This window comes from Pogona vitticeps, chromosome 4, assembly GCF_051106095.1.
Source record: "Pogona vitticeps strain Pit_001003342236 chromosome 4, PviZW2.1, whole genome shotgun sequence".
Lineage (NCBI taxonomy): Eukaryota > Metazoa > Chordata > Lepidosauria > Squamata > Agamidae > Pogona > Pogona vitticeps.
Genome location: NC_135786.1, coordinates 5,633,529 through 5,661,106, shown reverse-complemented (window position 1 = coordinate 5,661,106; position 27,578 = coordinate 5,633,529). Strand labels below are relative to the sequence as shown.

Below are 27,578 nucleotides of genomic sequence, written 5' to 3'. Positions count from 1 at the left end.
TTGGGGTTTACACCAGCAGAACTCAAATGGTGTAACTGTTGGAGGCACATTTCCTTAAGTTAAAAAAAATCACCATAGATATTATCAGTTGTGTGCCAAGTCTCACTTTTGGAAGCAACTCACCTCTAAAAGTTATGACTTTTCTTTCTTTCTTTCTTTCTTTCTTTCTTTCTTTCTTTCTTTCTTTCTTTCTTTCTTTCTTTCTTTCTTTCTTTCTTTCTCTCTCTCTCTCCCTCTCTTTCTCTTTCTTTCTTTCTTTCTTTCTTTCTTTCTTTCTTTCTTTCTTTCTCTCTCTCTCTCTCTCCCCCCCCTCCCTCCCTCCCTCCCTCCCTCCCTCCCTTTCTTTCTTTCTTTCTTTCTTTCTTTCGTTTTCTCTCCCTCCCTCCCTCCCTTCCCTTTCTCCTTAAAAAGGACCCAAGGCAACTTGCATCATTAAAAAGACAACATTTAAAACTAAAAACAGTAAGTATACAAATACAGATTGATTATATTCTCTGCAGCCAAAGATGGAGAAGCTCTATACAGTCAGCAAAAACAAGACCTGGAGCTGACTGCGGTTCTGATCATCAGCTTCTCATAGCAAAATTCAAGCTTAGACTGAAGAGATTAGGAAAAACCACTGGGCCACTCAGGTATAATCTAAACCAAATCCCTTATGAATACACAGTGGAAGTAAAGAACAGATTTAAGGAACTAGATTTGGTGGACAGAGTGCCTGAAGAACTTTGGATAGAGGCTCGTAACATTGTCCAGGAGGCAGCAACGAAAACCATCCCAAAGAAAAGGAAATGCAAGAAAGCAAAGTGGCTGTCCAACGAGGCCTTAGAAATAGCAGAGAGGAGAAGGGAAGCAAAATGCAAGGGAGATAGGGAAAGTTACAGAAACTTGAATGCAGACTTCCAAAGAATAGCAAGGAGAGACAAGAGGGCCTTCTTAAATGAACAATGCAAAGAAATAGAGGAAGATAACAAAAAAGGAAAGACCAGAGATCTGTTCAGGAAAATTGGACATATTAGAGGAACATTTTGCACAAAGATGAACATGATAAAAGACAAAAATGGGAGGGACCTAACAGAAGCAGAAGACGTCAAGAAGAGGTGGCAAGAATACACAGAGGAATTATATCAGAAAGATTTGGATATCCCGGACAACCCAGACAATGTAGTTGCTGACCTTGAGCCAGACATCCTGGAGAGCGAAGTCAAGTGGGCCTTAGAAAGCCTGGCTAACAACAAGGCCAGTGGAGGTGATGGCATTCCAGTTGAACTATTTAAAATCTTGAAAGATGATGCTGTTAAGGTGCTACATTCAATATGCCAGCAAGTTTGGGAAACTCAACAGTGGCCAGAGGATTGGAAAAGATCAGTCTACATCCCAATCCCAAAGAAAGGCAGTGCCAAAGAATGCTCCAACTACCGTACAATTGCACTCATTTCACACGCTAGCAAGGTTATGCTCAAAATCCTACAAGGTAGGCTTCAGCAGTATGTGGACCGAGAACTCCCAGAACTACAAGCTGAATTCCGAAGAGGCAGAGGAACTCGAGACCAAATTGCTAACTTGTGCTGGATTATGGAGAAAGCCAGGGAGTTCCAGAAAAATATCTACTTCTGCTTCATTGACTATGCAAAAGCCTTTGACTGTGTGGACCACAGCAAACTATGGCAAGTTCTTAAAGAAATGGGAGTGCCTGACCACCTTATCCATCTCCTGAGAAACCTATATGTGGGACAGGAAGCAACAGTTAGAACTGGTCATGGAACAACTGAGTGGTTCAAAATTGGGAAAGGAGTACGGCAAGGCTGTATATTGTCCCCCAGCTTATTTAACTTATATGCAGAATACATCATGCGGAAGGCTGGACTGGAAGAAACCCAAGCCGGAATTAAGATTGCCGGAAGAAATATCAACAACCTCCGATATGCAGATGATACCACTCTGATGGCAGAAAGTGAGGAGGAATTAAAGAACCTTGTAATGAGAGTGAAAGAGGAGAGTGCAAAAAACGGTCTGAAACTCAACATCAAAAAAACTAAGATCATGGCCACTGGTCCCATCACCTCCTGGGAAATAGAAGGGGAAGATATGGAGGTAGTGTCAAATTTTATCTTCCTGGGCTCCATGATCACTGCAGATAGAGACAGCAGCCCTGAAATTAAAAGGCGCCTTCTTCTTGGGAGGAAAGCGATGACAAATCTTGACAGCATCTTGAAAAGCAGAGACATCACCTTGCCAACAAAAGTCTGAATAGTCAAAGCTATGGTTTTTCCTGTCATGATGTATGGAAGTGAGAGCTGGACCATAAAGAAAGCAGACCGCCGAAGAATTGATGCCTTTGAATTGTGGTGCTGGAGGAGACTCTTGAGAGTCCCCTGGACTGCAAGGAGAACAAACCTATCAGTTCTAAAGGAAATCAACCCTGAGTGCTCACTGGAAGGACAGATACTGAAGCTGAGGCTCCAATACTTTGGCCATCTCATGAGAAGAGAAGACTCCTTGGAAAAAACCTTGATGTTAGGAAGGTGTGATGGCAAGAGGAGAAGGGGACGACCGAGGATGAGATGGCTGGACAGTGTCTGCGAAGCAACCAACATGAACCTGACACAACTCCGGGAGGCAGTAGAAGACAGGAGGGCCTGGCGTGCTCTGGTCCATGGGGTCACGAAGAGTCGGACACGACTAAACGACTAAACACACATACAAATATTTAAAGAAGGTCGAGCAAATACCAAATTGAAACGCAGTAAACAAAAGCAATCCCCATAACACATTTAAAGTAGTAAAGGCACAACAATTCATTTTAAAAAAACACTCAGGAAGTCGGTCACTCAGGGAAGGCTTGCCTGAAGATAAAAGTTAGAATTGCAGGTGTAATGAACAGGATTTGGGCCAGCATTTTTACCACAGCGGCCTGTAAATAGTTACTTTTTAAAATAATGGAGCAGAAATTACTTTTGGGAAGGAACATAATGAAAGGAACACAGTTGCTTTATTGGTGTAACAAGTAAGATTGTCTAGTTGTTTCAGAGTCACAACAAGCAATATCAGTAAGCTTTTAGAACAGTGTCATGGGAAGAAAAGTGTGTTTTTAAAATTAATCAGCCAAGCTTTGCTTCTGACAGTGAAGGTGATATATAGCTATCATCATAATCTTAGAACTGGGTCATCGAGTCCAGCCCATCAAGGAGGCACCGTGGGGGAATCAAACTCCCAACCTCTGACTCTGCAGCCAGGGACCTAAACCACAAAGCTACCCAGCTATTACGATGTGTAACCCTCACTAACCTTGAATTTGGACACTCTCCTTGTGCATGTGTTGCATTATCTTTGCAACTTATTCAAACAAGTGAATGTCACAACATCTTATGGTCATAAATTGCTTTGTTTGAATGATTGGGTGCTTTCCCTAGGGCTCCCTAAAATTAAATTCACTCTTTTCAAAACAGCCATGCCCTGGGTAAGGTTTTTTTCTTGCATTATCCACCATGATCCCCAGACCTCATTGCTGTCTGTCGCCACTAGCTCATTCCGCCATCAGCACAATCTAAAATCACCGTTTCCTCCTTTAAGGCCATTTATTCCAATGTCATCTTTTCACATTTTGCTTATTTTATTTTATTTTATTCTATTCATCGGCATTCTACAATTTGCTAATATTAAGCTGCCTTTGCTATTTGAAAGCCCGTTCCCCCAGCTGAGAGAGAGAGAGAGAGAGAGAGAGAGAGAGAGAGAGAGAGAAATCTCACTTTGAGGTTCTCCTTGTATGCTTTCTTGTTTCTACCACTTTTCTTCATTTCTTTTCATCAGCAAACTTCCGGCCATTGATGAACGTGATTAAATGCAGGACGAAAAGCATACATACGTTGAAAGAAGTGGACTGCAGATCATGAAATATCAACCCGCTGGAAGAAATGGGTCCATTTCTATCCTGCATGCAGACCCCGTTGACCTAAAGACCTGTGCCGCCACCCCCAGTACACTTACATCCACCCAATGTTAGTTTCCCCTCAACCATTTCACAAAAAGTCTTGTTTTCTTCATGTAAGTGTTAAACCTATTGACAATATCCCTAATTTTTATGGTTTTTTAAATGGCCACTAGAGGGCATAACTGGCCTTGCTCAATATTAAAAAAAACCATTGTTTTAAAAAAGACCACGTGGACGTTGTTCAAGGTAGCAGGTGCCACCTTTCGAAGTCCAAAGGTGGACCTCAGGAGGTTGCCCATCCTTCTTGTAGGGACTAATACAATTTAAGGAGATCTGGCTTTCAAAGAACTGGGAAAAATGAGTGAGGCCAGACTTAACCTTTGCACAAGTCGTGTTGATTCTTTTCGGGCAGGGCTTGCCGTTCTTTATGCCTTCTTGCTTATAATGGGAACACAACTTTCTGACCTCCAACCACGGAGGAACAACAGCTTCCATTCCACCTCACAAGCTGGCTAAGATGGAAGGGAAACAGGACGACGAAGCCGCTGGTGTTTCTCTAATCATTTTCTGGCCTCTGCCTGTCCCTCTTCGTAGCTCCAGCAGAGTCGACTGGAACCCTAACCCTCTCCATTGATTTATCTGGACAGCTCTCGCTCCTCGCCGCGAAGAGATTTCCACATAGGCTCTCTGGGTGACCTGGCAAAGAGGTTGCCCAGAAAAGGAACAGGGTTCACACGAAGCTTTTTGTGTCCATGTGTCCTTAAGTCCACCCCACCGGCCACTCTTCCATTGAGCTGTAGCACCGCAGAGCCTTTGAGACTGCTATGGGCATCTCAACCCTTCCACTGCCCGCTTCCAGTCACTCCATCCCATGTCTTCTTCCCTTTTCTGAGGAGTCTTGTGGCACAGTGGTCAAACTGCAGTACTGCAGCCAAAACTCTGCTCACAACCTGGTTCAATCCCAGGGAGCCGGCTCAAGTTTTACTCAGCCTTCCATCCTTCCGAGATTGGTAAATTGAGTACCCAGCTCATGGGAGCAGGGAGGCAATGTGCACTCTGCAGAATTAAATTGTAAACTGCCCAGAGAGTGCTTTCAGCACTTTGGAGCGGTATATAAGCAGCATGCTCTGCTTTTTCCTTTTCCAGTGGCCTCAGAGGTCTTTCTGGTGGATCATTTCCTCTCATTGCTTGCTGTCATTTGGTGCTGAAGTGACCTGAAGCTTCCGTGTGCATTCCAGACTTCTTTTCTCTTTAAGAACTGCCCTTCCCTTTAAGGAATCGCCTTCCCCCCCTTGGAGCATCTTTAGCTGCTCCTTAAAAACTTCCAGCCCCAGGCTTCCACCATGGATGTGAACTACAGTTAGGAAAGGCTGTCTGCCATTCCCTGTACAGAGCAAACCTTAAAATAAAGAATGTGTGCAGGAGGTTTGAGAAGCAGTGAGAAGTCAAGGAAAAAAGGACTGGATAAAGCGAGATAAGGAAAACGGAGCGTGGATGAGGGGGAAATGTTGATATCAGTGCAAAGACTGCTACTACGGCAAGGGGAGTTGGCTACCTTATAAGTGGTATTGTTCATTTACTGTACTGTGATAATGAGCAACCGGTGGCCATATGTACACCTGTGTTTTGAACTGGTTTCCATTTATCATTTTCCAGGTTTGCAATAAGTACCTGCAGGTATGTAGAACCACATTGTTCCAGTGCACAAGAGCACACTGACTCAGGCTCTTTGAAACAGTGCACCAAAAACACAACAATTAGAGGAGAACTTTAAACACAATGTTGTTGTTTAGTCGTGTCCAACTCTTCGTGACCCCATGGACCAGAGCATGCCAGGCTCTCCTGTCTTCCACTGCCTCCCGGAGTTGGGTCAAATTCATGTTGGTTGCTTCAATGACACTGTCCAGCCATCTCGTCCTCTGTCATCCCCTTCTCCTCTTGCCTTCACCCTTTTCCAACACCAGGGTCTTTTCCAAGGAGTCTTCTCTTCTCATGAGATGGCCAAAGTCTTGGAGCCTCAGCTTCAGGATCTGTCCTTCCAGTGAACACTCAGGGTTGATTTCCTTCAGAACGGATAGGTTTGATCTCCTTGCAGTTCAAGGGGACTCTCAAGAGTCTCCTCCAGCACCACAATTCAAAAGCATCAATTCTTTGGCGGTCAGCCTTCTTTATGGTCCAGCTCTCACTTCCATACATCGCTACAGGAAAAACCATCGCTTTGACTAGGCGGAGCATATTATCAGAAATGTTCAGATTTATATTTTTGGACTAAAACACCCAGAATTCCCTATGCCGTCTTCACTGCCCTTCCGAGGACCAGGTGCAAGGGCCAGAGTCAGGCTGAGATGCTCCTGTCCAGAGATTGGGTCTCTCGGACATCTTTCATTGCTTGGAAAAGTTACTTTGTGAAGACTATAACTCGCACAATCTTCTAGCTTGTCCTACCCTTTACATACTCTTCATAGTATATAAATTCTAATTTATTTGCCTCCCTCCATTATCAGTCATTATTACAAAGACAACCATTATTACAAAGATGTTCCCAGTATTCTGGGCGCCCTGTCGCCCTCTTGTGGCAGCAAGTGAAACGTGCTACTAAATGGATAATAAACATGTAGACAGAAGCACTATAAGAAAACTAACAGATTTATTTATTTCAGAGTGAATGTTTGTGGATTGCGACCCACTTCCTTTACAGTAGTGTAAACTGCAGTGGCAAATGACAGCTGGCTAATGAGTCGTTGTTACTTATATTACTTGTTACGTTGTTACTTGTTCTCATCACACCTGTTTAACGTAGGAGGAAGTTGGAAAATTCAGCTCCTCTTGTCTTATTTTTTTGTTACCCATGTTGAAACCGGCAAAGCTACAGTCACGCTGGCAATAAGAACCACATTTCAGCATAATTTAAATCAATTTAGATTTTACCATTCGCACAACGCAAGCTACAGGAGCAAGATTAATACTTGCAAAGAACTGGAAAAGCGACAGACCAATTCATCTTGAAGAAATGTGGAGCTTAAGCAATCAATGATAAGTTAACTTGTGAAATGAAAATAAGAAGGGAAATGATAACGATTTCAATGATGTGTGGAATTTATATTTGGAGTATGTCTTTTTGAAGGGGAAAAGCTATATGCCAGTGAAAGAATCAATGTACTTTTGGGGAGATATGGGGCAAAAAGGAATATAAATTGATATTAGTGGTCACCTAGTCCCAAGGGTGAAGGTGGCACTGGTGGGGAAAGTTTAATGTGTATATGTATTTTAATTTTGTTGTTTTTTCTAGGTAGAGAGTACTCAAAAGTAGTTTACCGTTCATTTCCTTCTTCTAGGCGCACCATGCAGCTTGCCCAAGGCCACCCAGGCTGGCTCTACTCACAAGAGGCACAGTGGGGGAACTGAACTTCCAACTTCCAGCTCTGCAGCCAGAGATCTGAACCACGGACCTATCCAGCCAGCTGTATATGTTCTCATGGCCATTTACCTTAGCACATTCGTTCATAGTTAGAGTCGGTCCCTTCGAATCAATGGAACTTAGGGAGGAGTTGATTTTCTAAATCCCCATTGACTCAATGGGCCCGCTCTAGTGCAATTTACGTCACTAAGCAACAAGATTTTGGCCCTTCTGTTTTTAACACCTTGTTTCTCTCAACATCAGAGCCTCCTGTTGGGCTCATCTGTTGGTCGTGGGCTTCACGTAGGCATCCAGAGCTTGGAGATGTTACCTGGTAGACTACAACTGCCTGAATTCTCCAGATGATAAGGTTCTTCTAAAAATATTATTCAACCAGAAAACATGGCGGAAGTGGAGGAGGCAACAAGAGCCGACGTTCAGCCAGCCGTCTGCTCCATTCCTTTTTTGTGCTGCGTGAGCTGCCATTTTCATTCCTTCAACCTTTGCCTCCTGGTGCAGGATCTCCAGAGTGACACACCTGATAAGTGTGTTCTCTTGACTGGCCCATCGCCAGTTGCCGCTCACAAAGGAAGTAAACATTGGGCAAGCGGGATGAGTGGGTGGGATATTTTCCACTGTAAGTACCACTTAGGTCTTGAACTGAGAGAAAGGAGAGAGAGATGGAGGGAGGGAGGGAGAGAAACATTTCTGCAAATAAAGTTTAAAGAAACAACCACCTAATTATGATTAAGGCTGGCTGGCTGGCTCCGTGGTTCAGGTCTCTGGCTGCAGAGCCAGAGGCTGCGAGTTTGATTCCTCACTGGTGCCTCCTGTGAGTAGAGCCAGCCTGGGTGGCCTTGGGCCAGCTGCACATTCCTAGAAGGTGGCAATGGGACACCACTTTGGAGTATTCTCTACCCTAAAAATCCTAAAGGGGATCGCCGTAAGTCGGAATTGATTTGATGGCCATGATTATTATTATATTTGAAAGGGGCAGGCAGAGAAAAGGGGTCTTCCTCTCCATTCTGTGCATCGTCGTTTAGTCGTTTAGTCATGTCCGACTCTTTGGACCCCATGGACCAGAGCACGCCAGGCCCTCCTGTCTTCCACTGCCTCCCGGAGTTGGGTCAGATACATGTTGGTCGCTTCGATGACACTGTCCAGCCATCTCGTCCTCAGTCGTCCCCTTCTCCTCACACTTTCCCAACATCAGGGTCTTTTCCAAGGAGTCTTCTCTTCTCATGAGATGGCCAAAGTATTGGAGCCTCAGCTTCAGGATCCGTCCTTCCAGTGAGCACTCGGGGTTAATTTCCTTCTGCGCATAGCTGCATCAACTGTTATCATCATGGTTTTCTCATCCACCCTGCAACAACAAAAAGCAGCAACAGCTTTGTGCATTCCCCACCATGGTGCCCTCCCCGGGTGACCCCATTCTCAGCCCCACCAGCCCCCTCAGTAGGACCGGACACATGGGTAATGGGATTGTTGTGTTGCAACAACCTAGAGATTATCCAGGTAGGAGACAGCGCTGGGGAACCTTTGGTCCTCCCGATTTGATGCACTGCTAATCCTATCGCACCTCAGCCTTGGCCAAGCTGACCAAGATGAATGGGAACAGAAAATATTTGAATTTTGGGACTACGACTTCCTAGCATCCATTGACATGTCACCATGTGGCATGGCTATTTGCCAAGAACGCTTTAGCGGCAGATTACCATGGTTCTGCAAGAGTTGGGCGCCATGGCCGTTGGGTTACCTTCTACCTCTTCAATTCTATGGTTCTATTATGGGAATTCTAGGACTTGTTGGTTCAGAAAAGTCACATTTCCAAGGTTTGACCCATACCAAAAGTACATGGAAGGGAGCTATTGTGAGGCTTCTAGACTTCCATCAGCAAGGCTTTTGAATTTTAAATATCACCTAGTTTAAATGTCTTTATGTCAACCCCTGAAGAGTTCCCCTTCCTCCCTGCAGTGACATTTTTGGCTTTTTCATATTTTATTTTTTTCCCCCCTTCTCATTTGGCACCCGAACCCACGTCTCATCAATTAAGAGTTTCACTGTTTCTTTCAAAGCCAAATGTGTCTGTAGAAAGCTTGGGGCTGCTTTACAGTTTTATAAGGCACAGGCCTCTGATTTTTAATCAGGCTGGAAGCCGTTAAAAGCTGTGCAGATAAAGAGCAAATAAACGAAGAACTCTTCTTGAGAAACCCTCGCCCGAGGAATGAGAGACTAAACAGTAAATGTCATTGCATCACAACCCCATTATGTAGCGTTAGGAACATTTGCTATTATTAGTAGTTCGTCAAGATTTGGAAAACGGAAGAACAAATTGGTTAAAGCTTTTTTTTAAAAACTATTCCTTAGCTTCTCAAGGAAATTCTCCATAGTGATGGGAATCTCTATAAATTAGGGAGCCTTGTGGCTCAGTGGTTAAACCGCAGTCCTGCAGCCAAAATTGTGCTCACGACCTGGGGTTCAATCCCAGGTAGCCGGCTTGAGGTTGACTCAGCCCTTAATCCATCCAAGGTCAGTAAAATGAGTACTCAGCTCCTTTGGGGGGGGGGGAAGGAATGTGTAGCCTGCATGGTTAAATTGTAAACCGCCCAGAGAGTGATTTGAACACACTTTGCATTTCAAAACTGAATTTGTTCAACAGCAGAATCTGTGTCACGGCAGAAGTGAGCGACATTCACGTCTTCAGACTGCTTCATGATGATGTTCCAGCTCCTGACACTTCTTCAGCACAGCAAAATGGGTCCAATTGATAAATATAGCAACAGGTGCTGATGATAAATACGATGTGGAGAGACTTCCCAATATTTGGTACTAAACATGCATACATAAAACCTGATTGATACTCTGCTGGGAAGTCAATATCCATAACCGTCTCCCTCTGCCACAAAGAAATCAACATTTGGTAGTACGAGGCTGTTAATGTACAATAACCATTGGCCTTTGACTTTTATTGATACCTGACAGGCACTAGTATTTTATAAAGGTTCTGCTGGGTTTATTCGTTCATTCATTTTACAGATTTGGAAATACCCCACGAACAAGTGGAGAGGGGGCAAAGTCCAAAGGAATCAGAGTTCAAAACGGGACGCCATGTTTAGATGCTGGCACTGAAAGGTCAAGTTTTCAATACTCTCGTATAGGTTTTCTGCAGGAACTTTCTTCTTCAACTTCTTTTTTGCCCTTGGATTTTCCCAGAGGATGTCTACAGTCTCGTAAGCCGGTTCGGTGGTTTTCTCCCTGCCTGCGTCTCCCCAGGATCTGCAACGGACGGACTCATAGCAAGGTTCAGTCACGGGGGACTCGAAGGACGAGGGGGACCAGTCTCCTGGCCTGCCACCTGATTCCTCATCACCGACAGATACCCTGCGGCAGTTTCCTGGGCTTGCCTTCATTGGAGAGGTTCTCTCGTCACCAAGCCCCTCACAGCTGTGGGCTGTCTTCCTCTTGTTCTTACATACCACCGAGTACATGTCTTGCACCTATAAAAGAAAAAGCCGTTTGTGGGACAGCAACAAAATGGCTTTGGATCGTATTTATATCTGCGGCTGCATGGCATGCCTCTAAAAATGTTGATTTCACATCCAGGAAATAGCGTATGGGGTCTGTCCTCTTCTATAAGATTTGGCCTGTGAGACACAGATTTTTTAAAAAATTTTTTCACTTTGTTACTTTAAAAAAAGCCCAGCAAATGTCTAATCCTCGGAATTATGAGGGAAAACATTTGACTTCCTAGATATCTCAAGAGGAGGCGCAAATGGAGGCTCGGTGGTTCAGGGCGTTCACCACTGCACCCACCCAAGGTGTGTTCCATGTACCTCCTTTCCCCCGCCTCTTCCAATGTGGAGCCTGCATAATTAAATTGTAAACCACCCAGAAAGTGTTTTAAGCCCTATGGGGTGGTAGATAAGCAGCACAGGTTTAGCACAACACAAGATAATTTTGGTTTGAGGAAGAAGGTTGCTTTGATACAGTACCACATTCAAAGCCTCTTATCGGGCTCTGGTGGGGAGCTAACTATCTTAAATTTAAAAAATTCATTTCGGGTGACTTGTTTAAGAAATCTCAGAAGTAACCGTACAGATTATGCATGTTGCAGAGGCAAGTTGGTCTCTTATACCTGCACAGTTGGAGTCAAAACTGTCCCTCCTGGGCAAGGCTCCTGAGACACCCCCACCTCCGGTCTGCTGTGGTTTTTCTTCTGCTTTCCTTTCAGCACGCGGGCATAGGCCACCTCCACAGGCCGGTCCGCCTGGACCCCACCAGCAGCTTCCTCTGTGATCACACAGGTCTCCTCAGGTTCTTCTTCCTTCACCTTTACAGATTCATAGAACACCTCCAGGGCTCGTTTCGGGAAGGTCAGGTTTGAATACGTTTCCTCTGGAGGCAACGGATCCTCTGAGGGGGTCTGGGGCAAATCTCTTTGCGGGAGGATGATGAAACTGCAGCTGGACACAGTCCCATCATCTTCATAAGAGACGCTGACTCCAGCCGAGCTTTGATCTGGAGGCGGAAGGAAGAAAGGACACACCATCGTTTTCGTCCCTGGGTACCAATGAAAGATGGAAAATAACATTCCGGGGGCTGGCTTCCCCACCCCCACAGCCGTGGCGACGTCCGTTTTGCACACCTACACCCTCAGAACTTTTCACACATGCATGCACATATGCATGAGCACACACACAAACAAACACATGTGTGCGCACAGACCCACCCCTCCTGACATTCTGTGCCACGCTACACGACGCCTTTTGTACAGCTGTGGGAGAAGGTCCCTCCGCCAGCAGGCAGGAAACAGGTGTGAGCTACATCGGCTCGGCTCGACAGTGCTTTAAAATATTTTGTGCTGTCTGGTTTTTGGGGTGTGCTTTCTAGGCTAGAGCAAAACAAATAAAATAAATTTGTGGCTGGTAAATATGTCTAGGCTTCGAAAGGCAGCATGCAGCATTTAAGAGATGATAAGTCCTCAAATCCCTCAGCTTTTTTTTCCCAACACAGCCAATGGTGTGGATCATGGGAGTTGTTGTTCAACAGTGGAACACAGGTTGCTCACTTGTTCTAGCCCATCTATGGATGAAGCTAGTTGTAATAGTGTAGTAAAATAGTCCCCGTATATAAGCCACCATTGGGTTCTGCATTACAACAATCTAAGCACCATCGTCCAGAGTGGACTGAAAACCTCCTTATGGCTCCTCCAGTTGTCATCCTGAAGGGATGGTTTTCTCCCTTCTGCAAAAACAAAAAAATTGGAGTTCAAATTTTGCAGCCGCTTACGTACTTTTTCCTCTGAAATTGGCCCTCTTCAGCTTCGGCAGGTTAGAGGCCGAACCCCTGAGGGGTAAAAGTTCCATCTGTCTCAGCAGAGCCTGGAAAAGAAAAGTGGGAAGGTGATGAAGGAAGAGCGTCTCCATCCATGGCCCAGGAAATGAGCCGCATTTTAAGCAAGCCAGAGCCTAGAAAAGGTACACGGCAGGTTTGTGAATTCTGCAGAATATTTGCCTTAAATCCCCGGGACATGAGCCCTTCAAATTCTGGATGGAAGCTGCGCTAATACTATTTTTTTTAGATCGGTGCTTCCCAACCTTGGGTCCCTAGATATTTTTGGACTACAACTCCCAGAAGCCTTCACCACGAGCTGTTCTGGCCAAGATATCTGGGAACTGCAGTCCAAGAACATCTGGAGGCCCAAGGCTGGGAACCACTGTTTTAGACCAAATGGTGAGGTCCAATTCTTTGAGTCCTGGTGAAGACAGAAATCAACTGGTGTCTTCAAAGGTTTATCCAATAGACAGATGGTAGATACAGTCATTACAGCAAAAAAAAAAGGAGACCTGCAGACTTTCCCCGTATGCTGGAGAGCCCCTTCCAATCCAGCTGGCATTGTGGGGTGATGTCAGAGGGGTGACTGGTCCTCCTTCCCGCAGACCCCCTTGATCTGGGTACCCCCAAAGGGTTTTATAGGCTGTTCTCCCTATGGCTACTCCTAGGATCCCATCCAGATCTGAACTCGTTCAAGGTGGTAAGGTATTCCTTGACTATTTGTTTATCAATCTCTGGCTGCAATCCTGTCCCCTCCACTTGCACTTCACATTTGTCTGGAGGTTCATCGTCTGTCCTATGGGAAAAGACGGAGCTAAAACAGGAATTGAGCACCTCTGCCTTTTCTTTGTCATCTGTTAGCATTTTCCCATTCCCACTGAACAGCTGAGCTACTGTCTTTTGCTGCACATGTACGATACCTGAAGAATGCTTTTTTGTTGTTGCTTTTAGTGTCTCCAGCTAACCTCAGCTCATTCTCAGCTTTTTCCCTGCAATTCCTTGCTACTTGTCTGTACTCTGCTTTCGTGGCCTGGCCTTCTTTCCACTTCCTCTGTGTGTCCTTTTTTTGTTTTCAGGTCCTCTCTGAGCTTTTTTTTTGTGAAGCCACATTGGCCCTTTTTGCTGTCAGAATTTTGTAGTTGTGCCTTCAAATTTTCCTTTTTTATAAACTTCCACTCTTCTTGGTCTCCTTGGAATCAGTTACATGTTGAGTGGCAGAAACATTTCTCCACCCAGATAGCACTTTGGTGAGATGAGCTCCTCTGAGAACAGTGAGCTGGTAAGTACAGGATGCGGTTTCTTTCTACACGTGTGGCTCCCACCAAGCTGGTGATATGACGTTCATGAAATGCATTTCATACAGCACATTTCAAATCCAGTATGGGAGCAGCCAGAGCTTAAGAGATTGTTCTTGAGTTGTGTTCACCTCCGCACACACATGGCAGGTCCGGCTGGGGCTGCAAAGGGCTCCACCGAGCATAGCCTTCAAGTCCCATGTTTACAGAGTGATGTCAATGTGCTATGGGGGAGTGGGGGAAATCTCCTGCATGCTCAGGTGGTCTCCACTGGCCCTTCTCCTTAAGGGAAGTGGGGAGCCACAGACCTTAGACCCAAATGGAGGTCCAACTCCAGCCTTCTGGGGTTTCACAGATGGCCACAGACCCTGTCTAGGGGCATTTCCATTGATCCTTTTTTTCACCTTGCATGCAGGCTTCTTTTCCCATTCCAAAAAATCTGAATTCTAACATTCATCATGGTCATAAGAACTGTAAGTTGCAAGGTGCCCATATATTTGGCTTCATTCTTTGACTTTATCCCCATCCTAACTCTGAAAGGCTCTCCAAAATTGATTCCCACCCTCAGGGCGGAAGGAGCGCTCCCCTCTCTGGCTTGCCTCGTTTCAATGCAGCACAGGAAGGAGCTGAGAATAAGCTCCCAGCGTGCTTCTGTTGAGCAGGACAGGTGAGAAGCAGCCACCTGTCCTCCCTGCCCTTACCGGAGATGGTGATCTCATGGAGAGGCTACATGCCGGAACTGAAAGTTAGATTAGCACAAACATTGGAGCACAGCCTGACATTTCCCCTTCCCCCGGTCTCCCCTCTGAAAATGTATCGTGCCAGACGAAAGCTTCCAAATAATAAGGAAAGCAAAATAAGTATTTGGGGGGGAGGGAGGAGGAAAGAAGGGCCACTTACAGCTTCATCCCGCAATTCCTCATCTTGGGCTGGCATTCTGTTGTTGTCCTTCCTGCAAGACAGGAAAGGGATGGCGTGAATTATAAGGCGGTTTAATCATAATGGACTAACCAGGTGGAAACATCAGAGATGCCAGGGCTCAGAAAGAAACGTTGCGTGATCCATCGTCCGTAGGGCCTTCAGTTTTCACATTTCTCTCAACAACTCCATTCCTGCAAAGAATGCTTAAAATGCATGCATTAGACCAAGTGTCTGGAGCAGCACAGAGCGATGTGATCAGAGCTCGGCTAGGGTTGGAGTTACTTGGTGTGAACCAGCAACTATCGGCTGGCCGGCTGTGGCTAAGTCTCAGAGCCTCGGCAAGTCAGGGGGGACTGTTATCTGCATGCAGAAAACCTGGACCGTGGAGCAGAGAAGACACCCATCATGGCCCCACAGGCACAGCTGCAGCCTTGGCCGGATTAGAAAGAAGGGAGAGCTGAGAAGGAGAGGGAGACTCCCGAGAAAGAAGGGGATGGGAATTCCTGACAACAGCAGCAGAGGACAAGGCGTGTTGCCGGAGGAGGAGAGAGACCGGGGAGAAGGTCATGGAGGTAGTGTTGCCCTGCCCTGCAGAAGTGATCAGGATGAGACCAGGACACGAGGGCTGGGAGGCAGATTGGTTGCAAGTTCAGGGAAACTCCCGACCGCTGGAGGGACTTCCACCCACCTTGTCTTCCCTCCTCTCCTTCTGTTTCTTTCTGACATTGAGCCTGACACCTGGCTGGCTTAGGCACCGAGGGCTAGAGGGAGAAGCAGGGGAACGGGGAGAGACTTCTCCCTGTTGGGGATTCGGCAGTTTGGCTGGATGGGCGTTCTTTGCAAGCCACACTCAACCGCCTGAGGCAGGGGTCCCCCAAACCTTGGGCCTCCAGATGTTCTTGGACTTCCACGCCCAGAAATCCTGGCCAACAGAGGTGGTGGTGAAGGCTTCTGGGAGTTGTAGTCTAAGAACATCTGGAGGCTCAAGGTTGGGGGACCACTAGCCTAAGGAGTGAAGTAACGTCTGGGGGAACTAAGGAAGTTGCTTCATGCTGGAACTGTGACCAGAGGCTCTGGGGCAAGACCCAGGGAATGGACTCTTGGCCACCTGGGGAGGGGGCCTGAGTTCACCTGGACTTTTTCCAGCTCCTCCTTCAGAGGGACCTGAGTCATCTCAGGATGGGAGTCCATCACACCCGCGGGGGGCGGTTTCTGATAGAGACTTTCCGTTCGGTCAGCCCAGAGGTCCTGCGCCGAGGAGGAACTACAACTCCCAAATTCACGGGCAAAGACAAGCCTTGGGCCACAAGAACTGTTGTGACATTGTGACGCTCTTTGTGTGTGTACAATAAAAGTGGTGTTCTACCAGTACGTACGGTCTCATTGTGGAGGGAACGGCCACAGCTCCTCACACAGGAGTTGAAAGCATTGGTGGCCTCAGGCTAGCCCACTTCCCCCCCCCCCCTCAGTCTGGCCTACCGCAAAAGTTTGTTGTGAGGAGAAAGCGGCTGCGGGGGGTGGTAGTGGAGAGGCCACCTCAAGCTCTGTAGGTTGTTGGATTCATACAAAGGTGATACATAAACACACAATATATGACACACACAAATGCATTCCTTAAAGAGAAATTGGTTACAAAAACAACTTTTGTGTACATTAGGAAAAAAGCATGCATGAACATTGTACCTAAATGTACACATTAAAATTTGGGCCGGGGGTGGGGGTGGGGGAAGCATACAATTTTTATGCAGGTAGGGGTGTCTGTGTGTGTGTGTGTGTGTGTGTGTGTGTGTGTGTGTGTGTGTGTGTGTGTGTGTGTGTGTGTGTGTGTGTGTGTGTGTGTGTGTGTTTTCATGGAATTCAGGCTTTTTATTTGTTTGGTTATGGGCTGGAAAGTCACATTCCATTTACAGTGACCCTCGTAGAGTTTTCAAAGTACGTGATGTATTGAAGATGTTTTATCTGCACCCACCCCAGTGTGTTTCCCGGTTTGAGTTGGGATTCAAACCCAGATCTGAGTTCTTGTCTGTCACCTTATCCAACACACCACACCAATTTAATTTTTTTTTAAAAAAAATTATAAATCGGGTGGAAAAAACATTGACCGGTTTACGGATCTGTGTTTATCATGTATGACAATGGGGGTGTTGTAGTTTCTTGTTCCACCTTGGGAGCAAAATCTGGGGTGCCAGCCCTGATGCAGCCCTGGCACTTTCCCCAGAGAAGAGCTGGATTGTAGCTTAAGGATCGGGCAGGTGGGTGGGGTGGGGTGGGGTGGGGTGGGATTCTCAGGCACCTTACCTTTTGCAGGAAGCGCACAGAGCCAGGAAACAAGCGGCTGCAAAGAGGGACATAGCAAAGATGGCCGGAAAGAAGCCAGCGGCTGTCCATTCTGCAAAAGCTGGAGCCATGGACAACGGTTTCTGCCCAGGATGCTAAAAGAAGAAGAAGAAGCAAAGTATAATTAAAAGTCTAGGGAAAGGGTTGGCCTCCAAGCCACAAACAAGCATGGGGTAGCTTATGCATCTACGCCGTTTAGTTTATTAGCTATTGTTCATAGACTCGCAGGGCTAGGAAACCTATACTCTTCCAAATGTTGTCCAACTACAGCTCCCATCACCCTTGACTATTGGCAATGCTGGCCAGGGCCAATGGGAATGGCAGGCCAACCACGGTAAGAGAGTCATGGGTTGCCCGGCCCTTCTTTGTGGCTTTAAAACATCCTTTCCTAAACTAATGCCCTTTCTATGGGTATGCTGGCTTAGGATGATGGGAATTGTGTACAAAACATATGGAGGGCACCCGCTTGGGTGTGTGTGTGTGTGTGTGTGTGTGTGTGTGTGTGTGTGTGTGAGAGAGAGAGAGAGAGAGAGAGAGAGAGAGAGAGAGAGTGAGAGAGAGAGAGAGAGAGAGGTCAAAGTACAGTGCAAGAGCTGTACTTGAAGTGCCACCAAAGCACAACGGTTGAGGGATAGAGCGCCACGGCAATACACCGGCAGAGGCTGAGTAATGCTGAGTGAGCAAACGCCGTTGATTTCTTCGCCCGTTGCCAGAGCTTCAGTGGGTGCTGCAGGTTTCCTATCACTTTGCACTCCAAAAAACAACCCCATTCCTGCTGTGATCTCAGCGGCTGCTCACGTGGCCAAAGAGAAAGAATGTGACCCAAGACATCGCATGGAGGCAAACCCCATAGAAGGCGAAGGGCAACACCCGCCATGATGTTCCCTCAGAAGATCTCTCAGACTCCATTCCAGAGTCCGGAGGTGGGGAAAATCTTTTTAAAAATTACCATGGTTTTGAGAATTCTAGGACTTTGAGTCAAAAAAAAGGAACTTGTCCGACTACTGCTCACAGTACCAGTGATCCATTCTGCAATGGCATTGCAGAATTTAAAGGCACCAGTCCTTTGCTCCTGCTTGTCCCAATGCCTGCTATTCTGAGGTAAACGACTTCTGATCATGGTGGCTCTATTAAGCTAACACAGACATAGAAGTCCAGTGGGACATCAACACGCCTTACAAATGGGATGGTCAAATGAGCCAGAATTAAGCTTCTCTGTTTTATAGTTTATTTGAATCAAGTGCTCACCAGGAATAAATCAGAATCCCTGGGCCTAGAATACACAAGCTACAAAGCTACATGGTTAATTTCACTGGGATGTTTTTATTGGATTAAAAAAAGAAAGAACAGCAGAGATCGTCACATGTGCTAATGAAGTTGCTTCATTAACACAATTGGCAACATTTAAAAAATATTTCTGATAGTTACTTTTAAAGTGCATTTTCGAAACAATGTGTCTTTTTGAATTTTTCAAGGACTTGCATGCAGTTCTGTTATCCATCCTAAAATCTCCCACCCATTACCCCAAAAATGCAAAATAAAATAAAAGTAGTGAAAATGCAAAGCAACAAAGGATGCAAGCTTCCTTTTATAGCATTAGGCAAATGAAAATACTACAAGTAATGGGGGGAAATTGCTTTTAAAAGTAACTTTCTAAGTTCTGTAAAGTCCCCACGTAGAATGATGAAAGAAACAATGAAAGAAATCATCTCCCATCGTTCTAGGTGGGGACTTTACAGAGAAAACCAAGCCGAGAAAAAGCTGGTGCACAGCGCACACAGTGAAAATGTCTTTCATTTCTTAAAACAAAAACACAAAAACTTATTTCTAGACTTCAAGATCGCCTCCCCCGACCCACTTCAGACACAACGGCCCAACTCTGAACGGAAGTAGTTGTCCAGGTTGAGGACGGCAGCTTTAAAGCCTCCTCGGATCATTCATTCATTCATTCATTCATTCATTCATTCATTCATTCATTCATTCATTCATTCATTCATTCGTTCGTTCGTTCGTTTATTTATTTATTTATTTATTTATTTATTTATTTATTTCTCGCCTATCTAGTCACTTAAGACCACTCTAGGCGGCTTACAACAAGCATGATTTATTTATTTATTTATTTACATGATAAAATATAATTAAAAATTTTTTTAAAAGGGGACAAACTTTGGACAAGATGGAACAGAGAGGAAAAAAGAGGGAAAATCAGGAATTGGTTGAGGGGAAGGCCTGCCAAAACATCAGTGTTTTTAATTGTTTTTTAAAAATACCCAGCGAGGGAGCCGCGCGAATGTCAGGGGGAAGGTTATTCCAGAGGCGAGGAGCCACCGCCGAGAAGGCCCGATTTCTTGTCTTTTTCTTCCAGGCCTCCCTCGGCGTCAGGCTCCTCAGCCTCACCTCCTGACTCGCGCGAGTGACACGGGTAGATCTTGGTGGAAGAAGGCGTTCCGCCAAGTATCGAGGCCCTAAATCGTTTAGGCCTTTATACATGAGCATCAACCCTTTGAAGTCAATGCGGAATCGGATGGGCAGCCAATGCAATGCGGCCAGAGTGGGCGAAATGTGTTGGTATTTTCTCACTCCAGTGAGGAGTCTGGCCGCAGCATTCTGCACCACCTGAAGTTTCCGCAGCAGCCTCAAAGGCAGCCCCACGTAGAGTGCATTACAGTGGTCTAATCTTGAGATTACAAGCGCATGTACCAAGGTAGTGAGGGCCCCCACATCGAGATAGGGCCGCATCTGGGTTATCCGCCTAAGATGATAAAAGGCGGTTCGGACCACCGACACCACCTGGGATTCCATAGTGAGCGCCGGGTCCAGATGGATCCCCAAACTGCGGACCCCATCCTTGGCGGGGAGGGTCACCCCCCCCAAAAGAGAGGGAATTTCCCAAACCCCCCACTGTGGGGACACCCACCCTCAGCACCTCCGTTTTGTCCGGGTTCAGCCTCAGCCCATTCTCCTGCATCCATTGCAGTACGGTCCCCAGGCAGCGTTGTAGGGACAGAACGGCATCTCCTGTAGTGGATGGAAAGGAGATGTAGATCTGAGTATCATCAGCGTACTGATGACACTGAGCTCCACACCCCCTGATGACCCCACCCAGCGGCCTCATGTAGATGTTAAACAGCATTGGGGAGATAATCGACCCCTGTGGAACCCCACAATTGAGGCTCCAAGGGGCCGAGAAACTCTCCCCAAGCTGTACTCTCTGGGGGCGGTCCTCCAAGAAGGAACAGAGCCAGGCCAATGCCCGACCACCTATTCCCAACTCAGAGAGCCTCCCCAGGAGGATACCGTGGTCAACGGTATCAAAGGCCACTGAGATGTCAAGAAGGACCAGCAGGGACACTTTCCCCCTGTCGGCCTCCCTCAGTAGGTCTCGCACAGGGCGACCAATGCCGTTTCTGTACCATGGCGCAGCCTGAAGCCCGACTGAAATGGATCCAGGGCATCTGTTTCGTCCAGGTGCGCCTGAAGCTGATCGGCCACCACCCTCTCGACTACCTTGCTTAAGAAAGAAACATTGGCGACGGGCCTATAATTGCCAATTTCGTCCGCCACCAAACTTGGTTTCTTCCTGGTGGACATCAGAGGATGTCTGAGCCAGCGGAGCCTACAGGCAACGCTCTGAGAGCTCTTTTATTTACTTAGCATGATTTACATAGTATGTTGCTAGAATTCAGATAGGATACTAGTTACCTAATCGTAACCAGGATTGGCTGAAATAACCCTTTGATCTTATGCTCTACCTCTAAGCGAAAGGGCAGAAGAAGGGGTTACCTTGCCTGCTGGCAGCTGCCACTTCCTGCCAGGAGTGTATGCACATCACTTGGAAGAGAATGCAGCTACAACCTTTAAGCAGAAGTTTCCCACACAATACATCATTTGCAAAGAGGATGATTGGAGCCTCGTGGTACAGTGGTTAAACTGCAGTACTGCAGCCAAAACTCTGTTCAGGTCCTAAATTCAATCCCAGGTAGCCATCTCAAGACTGACCCAGCCTTCTTTCCTTCCAAAGTTGATAAACTGAGTACCCAGCCCACTAAGGGGTCAGATGTGCAACCTGCATAATTAAATTGTAAACTGCCCAGAGAGTCCTTTAAGTGCTAGCAGGCGGAATATATAAGCAGCATGCTTTGTTTTTCCCTCCTATACACACTCACCATGGATTGAGCCCCACTAAATTTAAAAGATTACAAATGAGAAATATGTATTTAAATATATATTTAAATATATATTTATTTAAACTGACCACATCTTTCTCCTACACAAAGTCCTCAAAACGGGTCTAAGAGGATGTCCAGACACGCCTTTGCCCCTCTTTTTGATTACGTAGCTCGGGTGATTGGTCCGGTCTTTTTCTCAGCGTCCACACGACAGCAGACCAATTTGCTCCAGTTTGCCCCAGGGGGCCCCCAACATGCCCCCTTTTGGAGCCCCCGTCAGGGGCTTCTACTTTTACGGTGCAGTTTGGTGGGCTCTGAATCATGCCATTCCAAACGCATGTTGCTGCTGGGGATGGCCTAAAAAATGCCAAGCCTTGCAGCTCTCAAAGCACCTCCCAGTTTGAATTTCTGGTACCGTGATGGGTAAACAAGCCACTTCCGGATGTCAATAAACGGAACACTTGAAGAAAGCAAAGAAAGTAATGTTGGCATTTTTCCCCTCCTCTTTTTTCCCCTTTCTCCTTGTGGGGGTCTGTCTGTGCAAAACAAGAGGTGGAAAAAGCAAGCATAGCTGGACGGCAAAAGATGATTGGAGATGAGTGTGTGAATCTCTAGCAGTGGGTTTAGAGTCTCCTTTATTTTTACACAACCAGAGAGATGGTGTTGGGGAGGTCTCTTGATCCGGTGTGCCCCTCTTTCCTTTCTAAACTGGTTTGTGCCCTCCAACCGGTCCCTGTCTCTTCTTCTGTGTGTATGTTGTGCATGCGGACAATACAAGGTGAAAAATAAAATCCCTTGGCCTCCACTAGCAAGACGGGATGGGTTTTTCTAACACCTGCGCTTCAGAATGTCAGGTTTCAAGCATTAATAGACTAAGGAAGGGATATTTACATTCGGCAAATGCCCCAAAATAAGCTGTAATGGCAGATATTTAAGACTCCTGGCATGCTGGAAAGGTGCCCTACTCAAACAGCTGTTCAACTCATTGGTTGTAAATGTGTACGATGTCTACAAGCCAAATATGCAGAGGCATTGGAGTGGAAGGTCCATTTTTATCAGTGAAAATAATCCATTGGGCTTCCCTCAAAGAACGTGATACGTTCACATAAGAAATTAGGGAATCCACCGCCTTGCCATTTATCTGCCTGCTTCTGTTTGCAAAGAGCGATTCGATTTTTGTTTTTGGCTTGTGGCGTGATCAAGTTTTGAAAGGAACCATTTTTGCCTTGTGCCATCAAACACATTCATTCATTCATTCATTCATTCATTCATTCATTCATTCATTCATTCATTCATTCATCTGAATAGTAGAGACGTGTGGTGCTCATCCAGAGCAGGGAGAGAGGCCCTAATGGGAAACTTTAGCTCTGTTTAGTCATTCTTTAAATTGTGTGGAGCCTACACAAGTTACAGGGAGTGTACTACACATATTGTACTACTTTTCCTTGTCTTTTTAGTCAAGGAAATGTAGCTGTCTGAAAAGGGAGAAGCCCCCTCATCTGAATAGCCTCTGCATGTGACCCAGAGCCCAGATTTGCCGAGAGAGGGGTTGACTTATGTGGAGCTACCACATGGGTACAGTACCCTTGTTAATTTATTTATTACTTTAATTTCTATACCACCCGATTAGTGCATAAGCACTACTTGGGGTGGGTGGGGTGGGGTTACAGCAGCTAAAAACAATACTGTATAAAAATACAGTCACAGTACATTAACACAGAGATATCAAGTAAAATTCGATCCAGACAGCACCGGAAACAACTCCTCCCACACACAAAAAAGCAGAGCGGGAAGCAAGACATTTAACCAGCATAGGTATTATTGGGTTCCTTAAAGAGTCGTGTTTTCAAATGCCTCCTAAATGGAAGCAGGGAGGGTGCTTGGCGTAGCTCCTCTGGGAGGAGCTGGTTCCATAACGTCAGTGCCACCGCAAAGAAGGCCCTGTGTCTTGTAGATGATTTTTGGGCCTCCCTTGGGATGGCTACATGGCGGAGCCTAGTCTGAGATGATCTGGTGGCTGCACATCAGGAAAAACGTCCTAACTGTTAGAGCAGTACGACAGTGGAACCCAATGACCTCAGGAGGTAGTGAGTGCTCCAACACTGGAGGCATTCAAGAGAAAATTGAACAGATCTGCTTTGCAGATTCCTGCACTGAGCCGGAGGTTGCACTTCATAACCTTATAGGCCCCTTCCAACTCCATTATTCTATCATTCTACAACCTTCTTGGTGACTTCTTAATACACCCTTCCAGGACAGGCTAAGTCGATCTCCTACTCTGTTGTTCTTCTGAGAGCAAGAGAAGTCCTTTTCATTCAATTCAGTTTTGGACAACTTGCTACAAAGAAAGATATTTTAACCAGAGTTACCACATTTTATTTTTTCTTCTTCTGATGCACTTTTAACTTCTTCTTTTTAATGGGTTGTTTTTATTATGACAACCCCCTCGTTTCAACACTTTAACCTGCTGTGATTAGTTGTATCTGACCAAAATCCTTTTGTGCAACTCTGCATGCAACTCAAAATTTAAGAATTGTGGCAGCCTGTCACCGATGATGACATCATTCCTGTTGCTCAAGCCGAACATTACGGCCAATCTCTCTCTTAAGTCTTACACATGTGTCTTGAATTCTTGTCAGCTGCTGCTGGATAACTGATAAGGGCCTGAGTGGATCAGGCCTCAGGTGAAGATAAGGGTTGTAAAAATTCATGGAAATGCTCACTTGCTTTAATTAAACCTGTTACAGGGTCAGCTGCCTTCTGTCCTGTATAATAGTCTCTAAATCCCGTGAGGTCCCAGTCTCTCTCTGTTCAGCACTGGTTAGGCCTCATCTGTGTCTCGTTTTGGATGCCACACTTTAAGAAGGATGTGGACAAACCGGAGAAAGTTCAGAGGAGGGCAACAACGATGATCAGGGGGCTGGAAACCAAGCCCTAGGAGGAAAGACTGAAAGAGCTAGGCATGTCTGGCCTTGAGGAAAGAAGTCTGCAGGGAGATAGGAGAGCACTTTTCAAATATCTGAAAGTGAGTCATTCTGCTCTCCATCATCCCAGAGTGCAGGACACGTAAAAATGGACTCAAGCTACAGGAAGCCAGATTAAGACTGATTACCAGGAAAAACCACCTAACTGTTAGAGCAGTACGACAATGGAACCCTTGACTTCAGGGAGAGGTGGAGAGCGCTCCAACACTGGAGGCATTCAAGAGAAAATTGGACAGCTCTGTGTCAGATCTGCTTTGACCTGGATTCCTGCACTGAGCCAAAGGTTGGACTTGATTACCTTACAGACCCCTTCCAACGCAGTTATTCTGCGATGTTTTTGCTGGAAGATGTGATCTCAATGATGCCTTAAAGGCAGCTTTCATCGTCCTTCACAAATGTCACTTGCATGGACAAAAATGAATTTGCCCGATTACATACAAAACCTACCACAGCCTCCTGCTGTCTCTCTCTCTGCATCACCTTCCAGAGTGCATCCCCGAGGCAACAACCCTCCCACCTGCAAAGCTGGCCTTCTGAGAAAGCCTGTTGCATTGAGGACAGGCCCACATTGTTGATTACAATAAATGAGCATGTTCCCCTTCGTTTTTTTGTAACTTAAAATAACATATTGGGAAAATATATAAAATATGCAGACCATTTATAAAGTATATAAAGTTAGTATAAATATATATTCTATAGACAATTTACTATGGTATACTGTGTATTATAAATACTGTATATAATATGTCTTCTCCCACCCAGATGTACCCGAATCACCCGACATAGCCAGCAGGGCGGCTGAGGGGTCTGACGCCGAGAGAAGCCCAGAAGGAAAAAACAAGAAACCGGGCCTTCTCGGCGGTGGCTCCTCGGCTGTGGAACACACTTCCCACGGAAATTCAGCTGGCACCCTCGCTGGGTGTTTTCAAAAGCCAGTTAAAAACTTGGTTATTCAAGCAGGCCTTCCCTCCAGTCAATTAAGTCTTTCTCCTTTTTTCTTTTCTTTGCTATTCCATCTTGGTAATCCTCTCTTTAAATTAATTGTTTTAAATTGAAATTGTAATTGTAATTTTATGATTTTATATATTTTTATACTGTTCTGTTTTATTTTGTAAGCCGCCCCGAGTAGACATGGTCTAGAGGGGCGGGGTAAAAATCAAATAAACAAACAAACAAACAAACAAACAAACTGGACGTAATAACAAATATTACCTATAAATAATATAGGTAAAATACAGTTATTTTATAAATTGTCTTTACTATATAGTGTGTAGCAAAGTGATTTAACATGCAAAGCACAATTAATATAGTTAAACTTGGCTTGTAGATTGGGAGAATTCATGCCGCCTGTACCATCCCAACACAGTTGAGTCTATTTTTCAAAAAAATGTTTTAATCGAGTCTCTTTTAGCACCTATTTGTCCCTTCTACTATATTCCCTCTGACTTGCTTTGATCCCAAAAACGGCTGTCTCTCTCCTGAAGAATTCTCTTGGGCAATATTTTTAAAGTTCATCTGCGTTAGACTTTTTTTCCTGCCCCCCCACCCCCAAATTCTCTCTTTGCAGGCTTTGAAAATAGGTCTAAGTGTTGGAATTGAGGCTGGCCTCATTTTAGAGGTGGGAAAAGGCAGCTGGTCCATTCTTTTGACAGGCCTGGGCCAGCTGCAGATGTTGTGGGGTTGCTATCTGACCCCACCTGGTAGGGCCAAGAGTCAGGGATAATGGGCTTTGTTATCCAGCAATACCTGCACGACCACGTTTCTCCACCACCGCTGTAAGGATCGACTCCGATCTGGGCATACATGAGCATGTGGCTGGAATGGCTTAACAGCTGAGAAGCTGCGCCAAGGTGAGCATCTAACTTTCAACATTTTGCTTGGATCTTGCGCCTCAAGCTAGAAATGTCAGCCCACCAACACGATCCTTAAAGAGCAGTTTCATAAAAACCGTGACCCTTGCCGCATAGGAGCCCTCCCCACGGAGGCCGCAAGGTTGACACAGAAAGGCTTTCTCCACTTCTGTGCAAGTTCTGTCGTGGTTAGACATGGACTGCCATTTACACGCAGGCTTGAGAAGCAGCTCTCCTGAGCGGATGATGGCAAGGTGCAAGCTGTGGAATGATCCATGTTGCCCATTTCTCTGCGCCTCTCGGAAAGACAGGGTGCTGTCTCCTTAATTTTACTGCCACCGTATTGCTGTTTTTATTTCTAGCTGCTGTTTTAGCCGTACTAAATGTTATGCATCTATTATGATTTATGTGAACAATAATAGCATCTTTTTTTTTAAAAGCCTTTGGTATAATAGCCCCAAGCGTTTCAGGTTTCACCCGGTCACACTCTCAAGTTAAGACGGTGAAGTCTCCAGCTTAATAGATATTCCAGGCCCCCAATGGTACCGACTCCCCCCTTCCGCCTTGTTCCGTTTACCACGTGAATGGGCCCCGACCAAAGTTAAACGGTGAAATTCACCGCTACGTGATACAACCACGCCTGCCAAGTTGAATGTCTTTTTTAAAGTTTAGATAAATTCCTGCAGGATAAATATGGTCCCTGATTATTAGACATTCTGGTTATATATATACAAGAGACAGCATGCCTCTGAAAACACAGACACAGGTGCTTAAGCGCATTGTAGGAAGAGGATACTGAATTTGGGTCTGATCCAGCACAGCTTCCTTTCACATTGTCATTTCTGAACACTGATGTCCATTACATCAACTGACCTGGTTTTATCTATGGATCTGTCCTCTTTCGACAAATATAGCAGCATTTCAGGAGCTTCTTCTGCTTGGAAAGCTCTCTCGCAGAAACCCACCCGCCAAATGAATTTAACTAGGACCTGTGACAAGACTGGAGTTTCAAAGCTATGACTCTGAAGACGACTTACTTCAGTTCTTCAGAGACTTGGTAAGACAAGGCGTGGAGAAAGACATCCCTGTGATCCGTCGGGGAAATAAAGAGAATCCACTGATGGCTTGACTCGGCTCTATTCGGTTTTTGTTTTGTAGCCTCATCCGAAGTTTGCAGACGTTCTCGCGGCTCTGCTGGTGTCCCCAAGAGGGTGGGGACAGCTCTGAGCTCAAGCTGCACGCAACCCTATGCCATGAGCTGGTTTCCTGCCCACATCACCAGTCAATGTGTCGCTTTCAAAATCAAAAACTGAAAAGAAAAAAAGGGGGGGCAATGCAGGTGATCGAGGGTCGGGAAACCAAG

The 27,578-nt window shown here is 45.8% G+C and overlaps 1 protein-coding gene across 1 annotated transcript; it reads right to left on the bottom strand.

The window, feature by feature from the left end:
* Positions 1-10,259: 10,259 nt before the first annotated feature.
* Positions 10,260-27,440, bottom strand: LIME1 (Lck interacting transmembrane adaptor 1). Its single transcript, XM_020812439.3, has 6 exons — positions 27,253-27,440; positions 17,174-17,307; positions 14,855-14,906; positions 12,619-12,706; positions 11,461-11,843; positions 10,260-10,822 (listed from the first exon to the last, which is right to left on the bottom strand). Exons 2-6 carry the CDS (start codon positions 17,281-17,283, stop codon positions 10,412-10,414), a joined length of 1,044 nt encoding a protein of 347 aa, XP_020668098.3. The 5' UTR covers positions 17,284-17,307; positions 27,253-27,440; the 3' UTR covers positions 10,260-10,411.
* Positions 27,441-27,578: the final 138 nt, after the last annotated feature.

Excerpts from the sequence above, each read along its gene's own strand:
- LIME1 (XM_020812439.3), bottom strand. The coding sequence starts at position 17,283 with ATGGCTCCAGCTTTTGCAGAATGGACAGCCGCTGGCTTCTTTCCGGCC. Across the intron at positions 14,907-17,173 it reads CTGTGCGCTTCCTGCAAAAG|GAAGGACAACAACAGAATGC; the intron begins GTAAGGTGCCTG and ends CCTGTCTTGCAG. Across the intron at positions 12,707-14,854 it reads AGGAATTGCGGGATGAAGCT|GCTCTGCTGAGACAGATGGA; the intron begins GTAAGTGGCCCT and ends TTTCTTTTCCAG.